The sequence below is a fragment of the Triturus cristatus genome, chromosome 4_1 (assembly GCF_964204655.1).
Source record: "Triturus cristatus chromosome 4_1, aTriCri1.1, whole genome shotgun sequence".
Taxonomy (NCBI): domain Eukaryota; kingdom Metazoa; phylum Chordata; class Amphibia; order Caudata; family Salamandridae; genus Triturus; species Triturus cristatus.
The window spans coordinates 744,146,115-744,162,821 of NC_140585.1; the positions used below are offsets into that span (position 1 = coordinate 744,146,115).

Sequence of the window (16,707 nt, forward strand, 5' to 3'; positions counted from 1 at the left end):
TTTTCTCTAGTTCTGGGAACCATACTTTTTCTCTCGTCCATGCCTTTATCTTCGTTGCTCCCTGATGGCCTCCGTGAGATAACTGAGTTGCGCGGTGCTTTAGTGCTTGAGGTATTAATAGCCTCGATCTTCTCAGTAGGATTCCGTCCCCCGCAGCACTGAGTTTGTTTCTTATTTGCCATAACTTCGCCAGGTTTTCTCGATCTTCCGGGCTCCAGGAGTTGGCTTGCAGAGGTAATTCGTCCACGACCCTTCTTGGATGGCTTGTAGAGTCCAGGCATACACTGCGACGGTGGCGGCAGCTTCCTTGATGTCGTCCAGGGTCATGGTTTGGGGGCAGGCAGCCATTGATACCAGGTGTACGTAGTGTTCTGTACCTTCAGTGTCTTCCTGCGTCTCTTGCGGGATGGGGTGCCTCGACAGGAAATCAGCGAGGGTTTTTGGCTCCCGGCCGGTATACCACCTCCATCTCGTATGGCTGTAGCTGGACTGCCCATCACTCAATTCGGGGAGGGGGGTGAGGTGCAGTTCCTTTGAAGAGAGGAACGAGGGGCTGGTGGTCGGTGACCATGGTGAACGGCTGTCCCGTTAAATATAGATGGAAATGACTACAGGCCCATTTTATGGCTAGTGCTTCCCGCTCGATCTGAGCATATCTTGCTTCTGTGGGCGTGAGTGACTTGCTAGCGAATTCCAGGGCTGCCCATTGGCCGGGTTCGTGTTCTTGGGCCAGCACCGCTCCTAGTCCTACTGGGCTAGCATCGACGAGCACTTCCGTTCTTTTCGCTGGATCGAAATATGCCAGTGTGGCTTCTTCCAGGAGTGCATCTTTTATGCCTTGAAACGCCTCCTCCTCTTTCTGGCCCCATTGCCACTTGGTGTCCGTCCTGGTAAGGGCTCTGAGCGGCTCTGCCTGGGTAGCTAGTCCTAGGATAAATCTCCCGCAATATGTGGCCATTCCCAGAAAGCTTCGCACTTCAGTTGGCGTTGTCGGGGCAGGGGCGTTCTTGATGGCGTGTGACTTCCTCGGGTCTACTTGGATGCCTTCCTGATTGAACACATACCCGAAGAACTCGAGGGATGGTTGGAAGAATTGACACTTGTCTATGTGTAGCGTTGCTCCGTGCTCACTGAGACGTTTTAAGGTATTGCAGAGATGTCTGTGGTGATCAGCGATGGTTGCTGAATGGATCAAGATATCGTCGCTGACGTTTAGCACTCCTGGTAATCCTGACAGCATCTCCCGTATCGTGTTTTGGAATACTTCTGCAGATGAGGATATCCCGAAATTGAGCCTTTTGTATCTTCGTAGCCCCAGGTGGGTGCTGAAAGTGGTGATGTAGCGGCTTTCTTCTGACAAAGGAAGTTGGTGGTATCCTGCATTTAAATCGATCTTTGAAAACCACTTGGACCCGTTGACGTCTGCAATGATGTCGTCCATCGTTGGTGTGATGTGACGTTCCCTTCAGATGGCTTTGTTCGGTAGCCTCATATCGATACAGAGGCGTATGGCTCCTGGCTGCTTCGGTTTTTCCGCGATGACCATTGGTAACACCCACGGCATTGGTCCTGACACCATTCGATGATGCCTTGCTCTTCCAGGGTTTCCAGCTCCTTCTCCACCAGCGGCTGTAGATGGAATGGTACTCTTCTGTCGTAGTGCGACTGGGGCAACCGTCTTGTCAATGTGTAATGTGATGGGATCACACTTGATGCATCCGAGTCCTTGGAATAGCTCCGTGAACTGGCTGAGTAGCTCCTCTACTTGGTGGGTTTGGATTCTCCTGGCAAACCAGACGAGGCCCAGATCCTCTGCTGTGTGGTTGCTCAGTAAGGGGTCTGCTTCCCTGTCGATTACATGGATCGTTGCCGTGATTTCCAGTTCATCTGCTTTGATGGGGACTGAAATCTTCCCTTTCAACGGAAGAGGTGTGTCCGCCCCGTATGCATATATCCTGGTCTTGGACGGCGTAACTGGTGGACATGGTCGTAGACATCGATATTGTTGGAGGCCCATTACATTCACAGTCGCTCCGGTATCAATGACTGCTTTTATTTCGGTTCCTGCGACATGGATCATGCACGTTGGCTGGGGCCTGCGGCGTCGCTTTAGCTCACATGCGAATGAGATTAGGTATACTTCTTCATCATCTTCTTCTGAAGAGTCTTCGACTGGCCCCTGGTACCTTCTGCCTTTTCTTTGGGCGTCTTCGGATGGTGCTGTTTCTGTCACAGACAGGTGTCGTACCGCCCGTGTTTGGGGTCTCTGGTTTCGGTAGTTACGTCCTCTGTTTCGCCTTCGGCACACGGTAGCAAAGTGGTTGGGTATACCGCAATTGGTACAGGTCTTCCCCTGTGCGGGACAGTCTTTTGCTGCGTGTGGCTCGTGGCCGCAGTATCCACATCTCGGTTTGGATGTTTCCGACTTTGGTTTCCTGAAGAAATCTCCCTTCGGTTTGGTTCTGAGGGCATCTGCCATCTCCGTCTTGATGGCGTCGGACTGTCCTTGGAGCTTGATGAGCACCTGGTCCATCTTGTTTGCCCTGGCCGCAGACAGGTCATGCGACCTCGCCAGTATTGACATATCTTCGAGCGCGATCTTCGGTTAGCGTAAGATGAGGCCTCTCAGCTTCTTGTCTCTGCATCCTTGGATGAGCTGCACCCTGATCTCCTTTGGTTGGTCATCTTCGGTGCACGTGCTGGCGAGTTCGTGTAACCGGGCGTAGAATGTGTCCATGGACTCCCCTTTTCTCTGGCGGGCTTGACACAGCTTGAACCATTCAAAATCAGGGCTCAGTTGGGGGTCAAAGTGGGCGTCTAGCGTGGTAACTGCAGCATTGTAGTCCGTGGCTGCTCCTGTGTTAGACAGGTGTTTAAAGAGTTTAAAGATTTCATCCCCAGCGTAGTGCAGCAGCAACGACCTCTTCATCGCTTCGTCGGTCTCACGGGTCGCGATGAAGTAATTGTTTAGGCGCTCAAGCCATATTTTCCATCTGGGGGATGCTGTTGCTGGATCCTCCAGTTCGCTGAATGGCGTTAACACCCCAGAGGCCGCGTGTTGGAAGGGGGGATGGGCGGGTGCTGCAGGGTTATCGTTGTCCCCCATGGTGGTCTGGGCGAGAGATGCCGATATGGCGAAGATCAGCCCACATGTTCTACACTGGTAGGGGCGGGCAGCAGAGACCGCAGTGCAGAGGAGCAGCGCCGAGGGCCAAACAGTTGGGCTGAGTGAGGGCAGGCAACTTCACTGGTGGGCCCTGCAGGTGAGGTGGCTCATGGGCACGTGGAGGTACAGCCTACGGTGCTGAGCGTGTGCTGGCAGCACACTGGTGGGCCTTGCAGGCAGGAGTGGTCCCAGGTGGGGGCGTGGCCTAACCGCGGTGCTTGCGCGGCAGGAGAATGAGGCAGGTGGGTGTGTGGTAGCACCCAAGTTGACACGTTTAGGCCGGAATCAGTGGCGCAGCAGGGTGCACTCACCCGGTAACAATGTGCACACATGTGCGCGAGGCGTCGGGGTCCGTGGCTCTGCAACCGCGACCGGAGAGCAGCGGGCAGGCTGGCAGCAGAGATCGCGAGCGAGGGTCATGGCCCTCCTCATCGCCAGTGTACTGAGGCACCCTGCGGGGACCTTAGGTGCATTCAGGGTATGCGGGCACCGGCGCTGGAGCAAATGACCCACACCACACATTAGTGAGTAGCCGAAAGTCCAGCCCCCGAGCAGGTGCTTCCTTTTATTAAACCCCGCAGGCCACGCCTGGCCTGCGGATGAAATGTGGCGGTCCTGTTGCAACAGGAGCGCTAATCATTACACTAACTGCCAGGGGAATGTGGGTGCTTTATTGGCAGTCAAGGTATTGTAAACGGATCTGACTTTACCTTGGAAAAAGGTAGCAAGTGAATTGTAGAATGCTTGATTATTCACAGTATTATTATTCTCAGGAAATTTAGTAGAGTTTTATAACTGTTAAGGACAGATCCTTTGCTGTATTTTATTGAGTTTTAATTTTAGTGGTAAAATACTGAGATTTATAGACTGTTGATAGTTATCTTTATCTTTGCAGACGTATTCAAACCTCCACTAGCGTTCAAGCCAGAAGCGGTGTTGTTTTTGCAGCCTGAGCTCGTTGGTGAGCCAAGGTACATATTAGTGTGAGTCATGGGTAATATAAGCATTGGGTATGTGTACATCACATATACAGGTGCAAGGTATTAAAGTACATTGTTTTTTTTTTTTTTTTTTTGAAAACCTTTATTTCAAAATTCAGGACACAGCTATTCAGCCGACAGCCCGAAGGTTCGGCAGCATTGAGAGTTAGATACAGTGATGTGTCCCCAATACAGTTCAAAGAGTAATGCAAAGGTCCAATTTTAAGTAAACACAGAAAAACTCACAACAAACCCCAGCAAGGCAAGGACATTGAAAGCCCATGGCGAAAGCCCCCAGGGGAGGCCGGACCCCACTCATCTACTAGTTACAAGACTGTGTACGGAGGAAGAAGGGGGACAGCAGAGGCCCAAGACGGTTCCTAAAACCAAACTGTGCTGGAAAGTAGGTCAGGGGGAAAGCTGTTCCTTGGGAGGTTCCAGATCCGGGGCAAGACATATTCCCCCCCTGTATTGGTTCCACCGCCCCCAGATGGCATGCCACTTCCGGGGGCGACCTCTGGAGCAGTAGACCGTCTTCTCCCTAAACATGCTCCAGTCCATGTTCTCCTTCCACGCGGTCAGTGTAGGGGGTCCCGAGGAGCCCCACAATCGCGCGATATCCCTTTTAGCTACCATGTTACCCAGAGTCACCCATTGGGTCTGCGCCTCATCGAGGTCAGTGGGCCCCCAGACGTTCAGGAGGCAACACCGCGCCTCCGGCTGTACCGCAGTGCCCGTCACCTCCCCCATAACTGCATGGACTCTCCTCCAGAACTCCACAATGGCACTACATTCCCAAATGATGTGCAGGAAAGTACCCACCATACCACATCCCCTTCTGCACAGGCCGTCCTCCGAGAATCCCATGTGGACCAGCCTTGGCCCCGTCACATACACCCGGTGCAGTATTTTAAGCTGCACCAGCCTCAGACGCGACGGGATCGCAACCTCCTTAGGAGAAGAAACCGCTGACTGCCAGTCCTCATTATCCAACTCAAGGCCATCCCTAGTCCACTGTTCTCTCAGCCCCAAAAGCATGTCTGCCCGGACGTTAATCAACTTCTTATATATAAGCGAGATCGTGCTCTCGGGCATATGACCATCAAGGACTCGGTCCTCAAGGGGAGAGGACTCCGGCACCTTCTCACCCTCCACGAGGACTGATCGGAGGGCGTGACACAGCTGGACATACCTGAAATACTCTGAGGGCCCTAGCTCATACTCAGTCTGCAACTCCTCGAAGGACTTCACCCTCCCCTTATGCAGCACATCTCCCACCTTGGATATACCTATCAGGTCCCACTTATCAAAGCCCTTCGTATGCCAGAGTCTTCCCAATCTTTCCGATTCAAACAATGGGGTAGCGAGGGTGAGCCTATCCCTCCAGCCCAACGAATCAGTCGCCATCTTCCATACACGCACCGCCACACCTGTGGGCCCCGTAAGGGACGAGTCTAAGGACCGCGAATACAACGCCCTGTAGTAGTTGCCGCCACGCAGCAGCCACCTATCCATGGCATACCCAGGGCTGAGGGCAGGGCCATAAAACCCATGGTTGATCGCGCTCAGCTGCGTGGCCCAGTAGTACCGTCGGTAAAGTACATTGTTGATCTGTGCACATTTGATAACACTTGTATTACGCAGTGTACACTATGCATATTTATGCTTATGTAGGGTTAGCAAAAAATACAGTTGTTCCACTGTACATTATTTATATAAATAATTATGTTTCCTCTTGACAAAACTCATAGGCGGGGGCATCTATCGATCCTTTCTACGCAACATATGGTTTGGGTTCTGAGTGAATTGTAGGAAGTATATTAGCAAACCTATGAAAACTGCCCAAAAACATACTACTTTATTGGTGTTGATCATTTTGGACTGCATGTTTTTGGCTCTCACAATTAGGAATGCTCTTGTATACATCAATTCGAAAAATACATAAGTGTGTGGGAGTAGATGAACACATGCATGTACCCATGGACTGCCTGTAATGCAATCACGTTACCACACATTATAATGTACTTTTGCAGCACATAAACTCTCATAGGCTGGACATTTGAAGTCACTGATCCGCCCTTAGTGTTTTGGCTTGGGCCACCTAGCTTTGGCTCACTGCTTGTGTTCCATGTCACCCAGGGTACTGGAACTGAACAGTGCTTCCTAAACAAGAATGTGTCACATGCAGAACCCACTTTATAATCACTGCCCCTCAAAGGCCCAGATTCTGAGTTTCTTGAAATGAAAGTGCTATTTATCAAACCCATTAATTAATGATACCCTAGGGTACATTTGATGGGTGCGATAAATAACATATTAGGAATTTGGGGGAATAGCATGCACATTTTGGTGCTTACTGCACTACACTTTGCGTCTTTGATGTCTTTTGGGTGGCAGGGGACACAGAGGGGTTGGATACCTCCCTGGTACATGATACCAAGCAGATTTGTGTAAGACAACATGTCTACTTGAGCCTAGCTCTGATCTGCTGGTGGGGCACAGGGATTCAACAGTACTACGAGGGCCTGAAAGGAAACTATCAAAAGAGCTGCTGGGCCTAGCAACGCATCTCCTAGAAGTGGAGGTCAGCGCTGACCAGCAGACTTGACTCACAGGTGACACAGTAGACCTTGACAGAGTTTCTTTGGAGGGTATTTCAGAGAGCATTCTCTCTTTGGCAGTTAGGGTTTCAGCACCACTAAGAGCAAGCTGTGTCAACCTGGGAAAAGGTTCTTTTTCTGACATTCTGGAGCTTTGTCCTTGTAAGTTATTCCATGCCTCATCGGGTGGAGTCAACAGTTCAATGCATGGCTTGCTCTCCGGTCCTTGATGTTTCTGAGTACAAGAGATAACTGGAGACCCTGAGCTCTGAGTACTCTGAGGTCTGCTTCTGTACTTGGATGTCTCAGGTCGTCGCCGTTCAGCGTGCCTCGCAGATCCAACTCGCTGCCCACTGCCAGTCCCCTCCGTCTTCATCTCCCTCAGCAGACTAAGTAAAGGAGAGGTTACACAGATGTCACACAGATGTCACCTTAGGCAGTAGGCTGATGTCAATGAAGAGCTTATAATAAAGCCACGGAACCTTTCGACTTACCTCTGGACGTCCACAGTCAATGGGTGATCCGGACCCAGATGGCAAATCCTTAAATCCAACGACTTCTGCAGACATTCTCGAGCTTCGTCTTTAACTTGGGGCCTCAATGGGTCTTGTAAGAGCTTTCCTGTCAGAAATAAAACAGGGCACTTGAGAACAGAAGAGCCCATTAGGAACGCATTTTATAAATGTCGTAATGTTAGTGTTCTTCAGCTCATTCTCAGTAAACACAGTGCCAAAGCGTTAAAATAATATTGTCCAATTTTCTTTTGGTCAGTTTGCTAGACCTCATCTCCAGAGCGACAATAACCAGCCCTCTTATAAAGTGTCTTATAACCACACTACAGGCCTGTTCAAGTTTAACCATGTCAGCATTAATGTACCGAGTGCAATGTTGTAAAAGAAAATTAGCAATTGCAATTTGCGGGTTTTGTAAAGCATCTATTATGTCACTTTGACATTTGTGCGTACTCGATAGGTACTCGATAAGTTGTGCTGACTGAAGTTGTGTCAGTACATTTTTTATTTTTTTAAACATTTTATTGGTTTAGCAAGATAAGACAATGGCGCTATAGGACCATGCATACATCGCAGTTATAGCATAATAACAGTCTGAGGACATTAGTACATTTATATACAAATGGATTAACCAACTGTTACAAGGAGGAATGATACGTAGGCTGAGTGATGTAGAACAGGATGGTAGATTTATTCATAAGATTACTTCTTTGTTGGTTGGTTACGGGAAACAAGTTAGATCCATATTAGGCCCCACCAGGAGCAGCCTCCTTGCTGCTCAGCCCATCCATTCCAACTGACTCTCTCTCCAACTCAAACACTCCAAACATTCCGATGACATTACCATTGGCTGAGCAGCAAGACAGAGGACATCAATAGGGAGGATGCACTAATCAAGTAATAGATTACAACACCAACCCACAAACTCCCATGCCCCTCCCTATTATTATTAACTAACGGAACCCACCCACCCACCCATCAAGTTGTGTCAGTACATCAACTCTTTAAGATACCTAAAGTAGTGGCAACATTACTCAGGGCAACCAATTGGTAGTTGCTTCAGGTTCTCCTTTAATGGAAGGTCTGTTCTAGAACTTTACAGCGGTTTCGCTAAAGGAAACTGTTCCCTGGGGCAATATAATTTCTGAATGATTGAACACTGGCCTATTAGGTCCAACCTCTAGATGGCGCATGGGAGGGACGTTAGGTTTTCTCCTAATGTGCAGTCTCCACATGTGTGCTTGTATAGACCAGCTTTTGAGCCTTTCCTGGACATTCGTTTGAGAGGATATGCTGTCATGGATAGCCTTTACAGGACAGGTGGCCATGTAAAATCAGATTTCAGTTCTCCTTTTTCGGTCTGGCGTTAACAAAGTCCTTTTGATTTTACTAAAATTATATGTATAATATACTTACACAAAAGGTTTGTTCACGCATCTCCTTTCATACCATGGTCTGTACTTGGGTCATTCACATTTAGCTTCCTCACACTACATCATACACCATGGGGCAATAGGTCAGCCTACTTCAGCCACTGGCTAACTTCGCTTTGAGTGACTGCATTTTCCCCTTTCACAAAGAGCGCATCCACACACGAGGTAGTTCCCTTCAGTGCCAGTGTTTTTGTTTGTTTGTACTTCATTATTACTGTTAGACCTGTCAGCTTTAGAGTGGTCGTCCCCCAAACCTTTTGCACTTTTGCTGATCTTGTGTTTTTTTACCTTTGGACTCTGTGGTGCACTTTACCACTGCTAACCTGTGATGAAGTGTCTGCGCTCTCTCCTTTACACATGGTAAAATTGGCTTGCACCTAAATTGTACATTTAATTTACCTGTAAGTCCCTAGTAAAGTCTTAATACATGTACCGAGGGCCTGTAAATTAAATACTACTAGTGGGCCTACAACACTGATTTTGTCACCCACTTTGTTTCAGGCCTGCCATTGCAGCCTGTGTGTGCAGTTTTAAACTGGCATCTCAACCTGGCTAAATAACCATTTTGCCAGGCCTAAATATTCCTTTGTAAAACATATAAGTCAACCCTAGGGTAGACCCTAAACAGCTGATAAGTCAGGGTGGGGTGTTTTCAAAAAGTTGGAAATGTACTTTTAAGTTTTACATGTCGAGGTAGTGAAAAACTCTTAAATTCATTTTTCACAACTGCAAGGCCTACCTTCTCATAGGATAACATTGGGTTACCTTGTTACATTTAATAAGTGCTAACTTTTAATTGGAAGCAGGTGCGAATGTCGAGTTTAGTGTTTAAAGGATTTTAATTTAAAACCCTTGCTAATGGTAAAAATGGATTTTAAGTCACAATTCTAAAAATGGCACTTTTACACTGACAGCAATCCAAACACCATCATCACTGTGGGATCAATAAGCGCTACGGTTATACATTGTTACCCCTTGGGAGATCTGTGGTTACTAGGATTTTGAGCTCGTGAGTAATGAGGGGAATTTGCATGATTCGATGCACTCATGTGGACTTATTACGGGCACAGCATGTATGTTACCCACGGTTATTGAGCACCATACTGAAGTATAATATACACCAGGCAACTACACGTGTGATATAACATAATGAGCAGGGGGCACGCACACTGAATACAAATTGTATGTTGCAAGGAAAATGATTAGTCGTGTGTACACAAGTGAGATGACTGACTGTATTTGTAGTTTTGTCAGGACACATAAGCACGGGTGATTAGGATCGACCGCTTTAAACACATTTGTCTACTTATGGAGAATGATGCACAATATGGGGCGTACACTTCGTTTACTTCTTCAAGCAGCCTCAACATGGGACATACTTTCTCCGATTAATCTGGTCTCTGGAGAGCGAGGAGATTGGCTCAGAGTTTTCATAGAAGCACAACCCACTTTCACACGTTGCGATTTTAACAAGAAATGGAGAATGAGCTATACAATGGATTATTAAATTCAGCCGTCTCAGAACTAAGGGTAAGACACATACATTAAAGGTGGTGGACCATTGATAGACATTGATGTGATGTTGTTATGATGGTAACATGTCAGCATTATTTATTTTTGATTCCATAGAAATATACCTCTTGATGAAGGACTATATAGTGGAGTGTGAGGAATGATTGTCATATATTGCTATTTTGCTTTGGGAAGTTGTTAAAGAAAATATCCTATTGAACTAATAAATTACATTTCAATGAAAAGAACAAATAAAGAAAGATATAAAGGTTGACATTTGAGTTTATTGAGATATTTGGTTAAACAGTGAAGTAAGCCACCAGGGGACGCATTGAGAGCGCAGAGGGAGACGCAAGGAGGGATGAGTGCTATTATTGACTTTTACCAAGTTGGCATTTTCTTGTCCTAACCATTTGGTTCCATCAGCCTGTTTCCTGGGACACATGACAAGGTATAGCTGGCAGTTGGCCTTTGTGTATTGCTCTTTGACAGTCAGACAAAAGGAGAATAGATTTTGGCAGGATGGGCTTCACAGCGGTTGGTGCTGTCACCTACCACACTTGCACATCACAAAGCCTCAGCCTGAGCACACTCACAGAGGGTTTGTCATTAGTCTTTTGGGTCCCCAGACAATCTGGGGCCAGGGCAAGAAGGCAGGACATTTCAAACACTTCTGGGGGTGGTAACATCCAGAACCTTCTCCTACTTTAAATCTTGCGCCAAGTATTAATATTGGACCCTCACACCCAGCTCTTCAGCACACCTCTGGACCTGTGGATACTAAGAAGAAGGACTGATGTACTGTTCTGCTGTCAGATGCACTGCCGCTCTGTTGCCATGCTGCTCTGCTGCCCTGCTGCCTGCTGCCCTGCTTGCTGAGAAGGAAGATGGCATTCACCCCTTATTCCACGCTGAAGTGACTCCAAGGGTCAGCTGACTGTCCCCTGTTCTGAGCTACAGGTACATACCAAGTTCCAAAGGCCGCCCTGCATCTGCCCAGCTGACCTGGTGCCTGGACCTGCCTGAGCCCTGCTGGCCTCTGCTACAGCGTGACATCAGTTGAGCTCTCTCCCCAAGAAAAGGAGAAATCCTGAAGTGTTGGGCTCTTTGTGACTGCAAACGGACCAATATGTTGCCGTCCGAGCAGCCTGCCAATGCAAAGCTCCGGTGAACGTGGCTCTTCGCGCCACAGGGACCACCAGTGATGACTAGCAATGCAAAATCTGTACTTTGCACTACTGCACCGAAACCCAGAGATTACCTCCAATTCGAAGCACCAGCAACGACCTTCTAAGATGCCTGGCAGGATCTTCATGCTACAGCGACAACTAGCTGCGATGACCGGCTTGCTTTTCACGCTCCATTGACAACCATCTGCGATGCTCTCCCTGCTCCTCACATCACAGCCCCCTCCACAGCGAACTGAACTGTTTGTGCCGAATTGTAGAAGGTTACTCTTTCAGTGGGACTAGCCTACTGACTCTAGACATCTATTTCTTCTCATGGGACCCCCCATTCCTGGTTTTCTTTCCTGGGACCCAATATTCCACTTCTTTTACGGACGCCACCTCTCTGCCCTTCCTGGAGGAGACACAGTATATCAACTTCTGCCTGCCCCTTTCCTCTTTTCATTTCAATTTCCATGTTAGTGCTTGACAAAGCCACTGGGATTTTGGTCTTTCTAGGAAACTTCTAAAGTTGGCAATCACTTTCTCACCTTACCAGAGTGCACTAGGCAATGTCTGGGTTGGAAATTTCCTGGATTTTACATCAGATGTATTCATTTGGCCTGGTGGCATTTTATGGCTTAAATGGAAACTCTATGAATGCCCCACATATAGATTTTGCAATGCAAACTATTATGCTAAGATTCGTTTTGTGCCGGATGTGCTTTTATCGTTTGAAAAAACTTCAGTTGACTCAATTCTTGGGCAAGCTGGTGGGAGATACCCGCTTCCTCCACTAGAGATGCATGACCAATGCGAGCCTTGCACTGGCATGAGGTGGGAGATTCAGTGGACAGTTTGCTTTCTGCTATGGTAATTCATCACTGAGCACTGCATATCCCAAGAAGCACCACGTTGGACAGGCGTAATCCTGAGGTTCCAGCTGGGTGGATGGAAACCGGGCACCTGTATGAAGTCAGGTGCCCAGGTAACTCTGGAATACAGGGGGGCAGTAGATCGTGTTTCCACCTCACTTACCAGAGACTCTGGTTCAGATATTGCCATCCAAGAGATTATTTTGAAGCGATGGTGTTATCCTGGGCATGGACATGGTAACAGAACGATTTATAATCCCCTTGTAATGGGAAGCATTTCTGACAATGGGTGGCCTAGGAATTGCCTGACACTGGTATAATGGATCTTGCAATTAGATTATGACAATATCAGGTATATAAGCATTCCAAAAAATGTGTAGTGTGCCTGCAGAAGGTCTAAAATACTGAAGCCAGGTCTGTCACAGTAGTTCTGAGAGTTTGTCACATAACACCAGCCGGATGCTCGTTAGACAAAAAAAACCTGTTCAAAACTTCTCTTTACGCACAAATTACTTTGGTTTGTTGCATTTGCTCAATTGGTAAGGAGTCTGCATAGCACAACCCTTTAGGCTGACTAGAAGACCAATATTAGTAAAGTTATTGGCAGGGGTTGACTTTGCTATGTGCCAGGAGTAAAGGCTGTATGGATGTGCCACTGGATCTGCGATAGGAAGCCAACCACATCAGATTTATAATGTAAAACAGGATCTAGTTGTAACCTCATTTGCTTCTCTCTCTAATATGAGTCAACCCATGATGATTTATGCAGTGTAGCAGCACCTGGATACCCCCAAAGGTTTTTGTGCTTTGGAAATACCGAGCAAGTGAACAGAGTAACATAAAGTGCAAGATTACCAGGTGCCATAGTCATCTCAGGCACAATGAATTCAATTAGAGAGCATAGGTTCACTGTATTTGAGATATTCTTAGGGGCTTTCAGAGGGTTTTGAAGCATTTCTAACATCCGTTAACGGCTGATCTGGCCAGGCCTGGATTTGCTAGCCTTCTTGGGCACTCTTGGTACAATGATGTTAGTTTTTCATGTGTCCACAGGCAGGCTGTTGACAGAGAGTTAAAGCTTCACCATATGGCACTATATGCACAACATGGTAAATGAAGGATTGGTGTTTGACTTGTTGCATCTTGTCTTGTTTTCTCTCACCCTTACAGATATCCCAAGTAATACCTGACATCAACATATAGGATTACTGGTGTTGTATTATCTTTTCACTATTTGCATCACTTTGTCTTAGCAGCGAGCAATTTCAGATTCATCTTGGTCCTGAAGAAAGCCTGGATACATTATATTGATCATTAGAAGGCTGAAACATGTCGACCTATATATTTATTGAGTAGTTTTAAATCAATACTACTCTTTGCACTGCTTTTTTAATCCTACCAGTGAGAGCAAGTCCATAAAGATTTCTTTTTGCATCCACTAGGTAGTTTTATCCCACCACCGCATACATTCACTATAACGCTTTATTACGCTGCACTCTCACCACACCTATCATTCACATGTGGGATTTTAGCATCCTAGATAGTTTGTTTGTGACCATCTTAACAAAACATCCCTGAACTCCTACCTCACAGTGAGGGAGTTGTAGCCCTCAGTAGGACTAGGTTTCCTACTGGGAGGAGAAACCCATATGATGAAGCATGCCACCTATGGTGGGTGAGGGTTTACGTCCTTAAAGGGATCATCCCCCTTTTTATAGGGGAGATTTTGAGTAGCTCCAGTCCTTCTACTATTTCATGTACATTGTCTGATGTAAATTTCTTGTGTGCTAACATAGACCCGAGGTTGTTTGGTGTTATCATCTGTTGACAGAGAGTGCCAACTAGAATAGACTCATCTTGCTTTTCCTTCTGCGAGTTGGAAGCCGAGATTATCTTTGCAAGAGTTGGTTTGCAGTTGCTGACTTTAGATTGGCAGAAGGGATGACATTGGTTTTTTCTAGAGGCGGTTTTCAGTGTCTGCTAAGGTCACTAGGTCTAGGTCTGACTTGTGGTGTTTGGTGTCATGAATCCAGTGTGGATGGACTTCTTGCTCTTTGGGTCGTGATGTGGCTTGATGGTGGGATTTGGGCAACTGACTTCTGGATATATGTCCTATTTTCAGGTTTTTGATTTAAATGAACTTCAACTCAAGGTTATTTTTGTTTTGATCCTGTGTGGGAAGTATTTTCCTCTCATGACTACTGAGGTTCGGTTATGTTATGTGACGCACTGCCTGGCAGTGTGAACAGTAAGAGAATATAAGAGATAGACACACTTTTTATAGTTTTGTGGATTGCTTGCAGCTCTGGTTAGCTACTCAGGTCCCGTTATTATGTTTGCAACTTATTGAACAAGTTACTTACCTTCGGTAACGATATATCTGTAAGAGACATATATTAGGTATCGATTCCTCAGCTTAGAATTACCCCCAGGCGTCAGACTGGATCTGGAGAAATGTTTTCGTAGCAGTATCCTTGCACGTCAGTAGGTGGTGTTGGTCGAGTCTGTCGTTGGCGTCGGGATCGCCGGGATGACGTCATGGTATCTACTTAGACGCCGCCCGTGCGCGCTGATGTCAGTTCTTTACACGACATTCCACTCCAGAAGCGCAGAGCCATGCAAGACACTGACCACTGGTGCACAAAACTAGTGCCCTGAAAGGGAGTCCTTCACACTAGAAGTCAGTTCGCAGAACAGGGAGGATGGGTGGGGCGGTAAGGAATCTATAACTAATATATGTCTCTTACAGATATATCGTTACGATGGTAAGTAACTTGTTCATCTGAAACAGACTATTAGTTATAGATTCCTTACCTTAGAATAGATACCCTAGCAATACCAACCCCGGAGGAGGGTCTGCGAACCAAGTTTACACCAGGAAGTCCTGGAGAACGGAACGGCCAAAGAAGCCTTCTCTCTGGACTTGAGTATCCAGGCAATAATGTCCAGTGAACTTGTGCAGCAATGCCCTCGTGGCTGTCTGGCAGATGTCATTGAGAGGAACTCCGCGTCCCAAAGCAGTTGTGGCTTCCGTCGCCCTGGTGGAGTGGGCGCACAATCCTACTGGAGGTTCCTTCTTCGCCAAGGAATAGCATATTTTGATGCAAAGAAGTGGTCCACTTCTGCACGGCCCAACCTTTTTTGGTGCCCATCATAGCCAACAAAGAGTTGATCATCCACCGGGAATTGCTTCGTACAATCCAAATAAAAGGATAGCGCATGTTTTGGATCCAGACGGTGGAGTCTTTCTTCATCTTTAGAAGGATGCGGAGGTGTGAAGAAGGTGGGCAAAGTGACGGTCTGTCCTATGTGGAAAGTGGTAACCACTTTGGGGAGAAAAGAACGCCGAGTTCTGAGGACGACCTTGTCCGGATGAACAGCAAGGAAAGGAGCCTTATAAGAGCCTGAAGCTCAGTCACCCTGCGAGCAGAGGTGATGGCAATCAGAAAGGCAGTTTTCAGAGTCGAAAGTCTAAGAGGACAATTATGTAATAGTTCAAAGGGAGCACACATCAGGTAAGTCAGAACCAGATTCAAGTCCCACTGAGGCATTACGAAAGGAATAGGAGGAAAGAGATGAGTAATGGCATTTAGAAACCTATTTACAATAGGGGACTTGAAAAGAGAAGGTTGATCTGGAAGGCGAAGGAAGGCCGAAACGGCCGAAAGATAGCCTTTAAGGGTGCCCAGAGCAGATCCCTGCTGGGCCAAAGAAAGAAGGAAGAGGAGAACCTCTGAAAGAGGGGCAGAAAGGGGATCCACAGCCTTTGCTGTGCACCGTGCAACACATTTGTTCCATCTGCAGGCGTATAACGTTTTAGTGGAGGGACACCAGGCTGCCAAGATGACACTACAGACTTCTGGAGGAAGGTCAAAAGCTGTAAACTGTAACCGCTCAATCTCCACGCAAGGAGGTGGAGGCGGGACAGGTTCGGGTGGAGGACCGTCCCCTGCTGCTGCGACAGAAGATCCTCCTGAAGAGCCAGTCTGATCAGAGGATCGATGGCCATGTACAAGAGCTCAGTATACCAGACTCTTCGTGCCCAATCCAGAGCCACAAGAATGACTTGGGCCCAGACGTTCTTGATCTTCTTCAGCACTCTAGGCAGAAGTGGTATAGGCGGGAAGGGGTATAGAAGACCGCAACTCCACTGGCGACGACAAGCGCGCCGAGCGAGTGCCGACTTGGAAATTCCAACGCACAGAACTGCTTACGTTCTCTTTGATGGTAAACCGATCTAACCAAGGCTTTCCCCACCACTGAAAGAGACCTTGCACCGCCTCCGAGTGAAGATACTATTCGTGATACACCATGAACCGAAGGCTGGGTTCGTCCGTCCTGGCGTTGAGGGAACCTGCCAGCTGTTGAACCACCAGGGACATGCCCTGATGTTCCAGCCATGTCCAGAGGCGAAGGGGTCCGTTCACAGTTGCAAGAGCCCTAACTTCAGGATTTCAACTATT

General features: G+C 47.4%; 1 protein-coding gene across 1 annotated transcript in view; it reads right to left on the minus strand.

Annotated features, from left to right (window-relative positions):
• Nucleotides 1-1,465: 1,465 nt before the first annotated feature.
• LOC146855455 (putative tetratricopeptide repeat protein 41) overlaps nt 1,466-16,707 on the minus strand; it is a 380,695-nt gene continuing 365,453 nt past the window's right edge. Inside the window, exons 14-16 of the mRNA XM_085651143.1 lie at nt 7,241-7,367; nt 6,512-7,135; nt 1,466-1,595 (exon numbers count right to left, since the gene is read on the minus strand). Of these exons, the coding sequence (XP_085507269.1) occupies nt 1,466-1,595; nt 6,512-7,135; nt 7,241-7,367 (881 nt within the window). The remainder of the gene's footprint in view (nt 1,596-6,511; nt 7,136-7,240; nt 7,368-16,707) is intronic.